At 39.7% G+C, this 1,379-nt stretch overlaps 1 protein-coding gene across 3 annotated transcripts in view; it reads left to right on the top strand.

The window, feature by feature from the left end:
• The window catches only part of LOC114307531 (flap endonuclease 1), a 10,036-nt gene extending 9,619 nt beyond the window's left edge, over nucleotides 1–417 (top strand). For all 3 annotated transcript variants that reach the window (XM_028252922.2, XM_028252923.2, XM_082914753.1), the window contains one exon: nucleotides 83–417. In XM_028252922.2, coding sequence (XP_028108723.2) covers nucleotides 83–256 — 174 coding nt within the window. In that variant the 3' untranslated portion in view covers nucleotides 257–417. The remainder of the gene's footprint in view (nucleotides 1–82) is intronic.
• Nucleotides 418–1,379: the final 962 nt, after the last annotated feature.

Here is a 1,379-nt window from a genome sequence, read left to right as displayed (position 1 = left end):
TGCGATCGAAAAAATCTTGTAGAAAATGAAAGGCTCCGGGCCCAAGTGATATGTCTCTCTAAAGCATTATATAATGTAACAGGAAAGTAAATGCGTTCTTGGATCTCCAAAACCAATAATCAAGCCTAAGATGTTCTCTGTGCAAGCATGTACAGACTCCGGGCCCAAGGTCATCGGCAACTTTAGCCTGCCAACTCTAGCTTTGGGTTCCACACACTCCACACTGCTATCCAGAGGTGTATGCTTTGGCACATGAAGCTGAAAACCCCGTCGAAGCTTCCACATGGTTTATCACAAATTTTCTTGATTTATGTAATTCATGTCACAGCACCAGATTTATCACAAATTTTCAATTTTTTTCATGAAAAGTGAAAATGAATTTGTTGACTATAGTAATCATAATCATCATTATTATTATCTATGTGCAGTTAAGAGGATAGGGGGCTATGTTCATTTTTTATGCTCTGTTTCGTTTGAGAGATGGAAAAGGTGTCCATAGAGAAAGGTAATTGCATTTGTTTGGTTAACTGGAAAGGAAGAGAGGAAGGGAAAACATGGGTTATTTATGATTATTCTTGTATATCTTATATATGTAAGGAAAAACATGGGAGTTCTTTCCTCCTTCCCCCAAACCCCCGCACCCCCCCCCCCCCCCCCCCCAATTTTTTTAGGGGAAGGAATATGGTATGCAGAGGGAGAAAAAGGCCGTTCGTCTTCCTTTCTCTTCTCTTTTCTTTCCTAACAAAGAAAGGGAAACGTGTCCACCCTCGCAACAATAAATTGTTGTTGTAGGGTTTCAGAGGTTTAAGTGTGTGCAGAAAGGCAATCTGTCACCTAGGGTGTAACCACTGCCATGTCAAATTTTGAATGTGGGCATTCAATTGAGAATTAGTCAAACATGCAAGTTCTTAATAATGAGTTTTTAGAGCGTGACATCAAAACATAGCACAAGTGCATGTGGAAAAGCAATTCATCACCTAGGGTGTGACCATTGTTTGTGACGGGTTAGACAACACAAATTTTGAACGCAATCATCCAAATGAGAATTAGCCAAAACAAAGTTGTTGGGTAGCTCAAACATTCCCTGGCCCGAATGGCTCAAGGTGCCAAACGATCGTTTTGGCACCTCTTTTTTTTTTTTCTTTTCTTTTTCCTTCCCCCTCACTTCTTCCTCTTCTTCCTTCCCCCTCTCTTTTCCTTCCTCTTCTTCCTTTGTTCTTTCTGAATCCAAATTCAGAATCAAAATCAATTTTTTTTTTCCCTTTTTCCTTCCCCCTCTCTTCTTCCACTATTCTTTATGAATCCAAACTCAGAATCAAAATCATTTTTTTTTTCTTTTTCCTTCCCCCTCTCTTCTCCCTTCCTTTTCTTCCTCTATT

This window comes from Camellia sinensis, chromosome 2, assembly GCF_055761805.1.
Source record: "Camellia sinensis isolate YWXY chromosome 2, ASM5576180v1, whole genome shotgun sequence".
Classification (NCBI taxonomy): domain Eukaryota; kingdom Viridiplantae; phylum Streptophyta; class Magnoliopsida; order Ericales; family Theaceae; genus Camellia; species Camellia sinensis.
The sequence above is the reverse complement of the archived record's forward strand: the minus strand, read 5'-3'. Positions and strand labels throughout refer to the sequence as shown.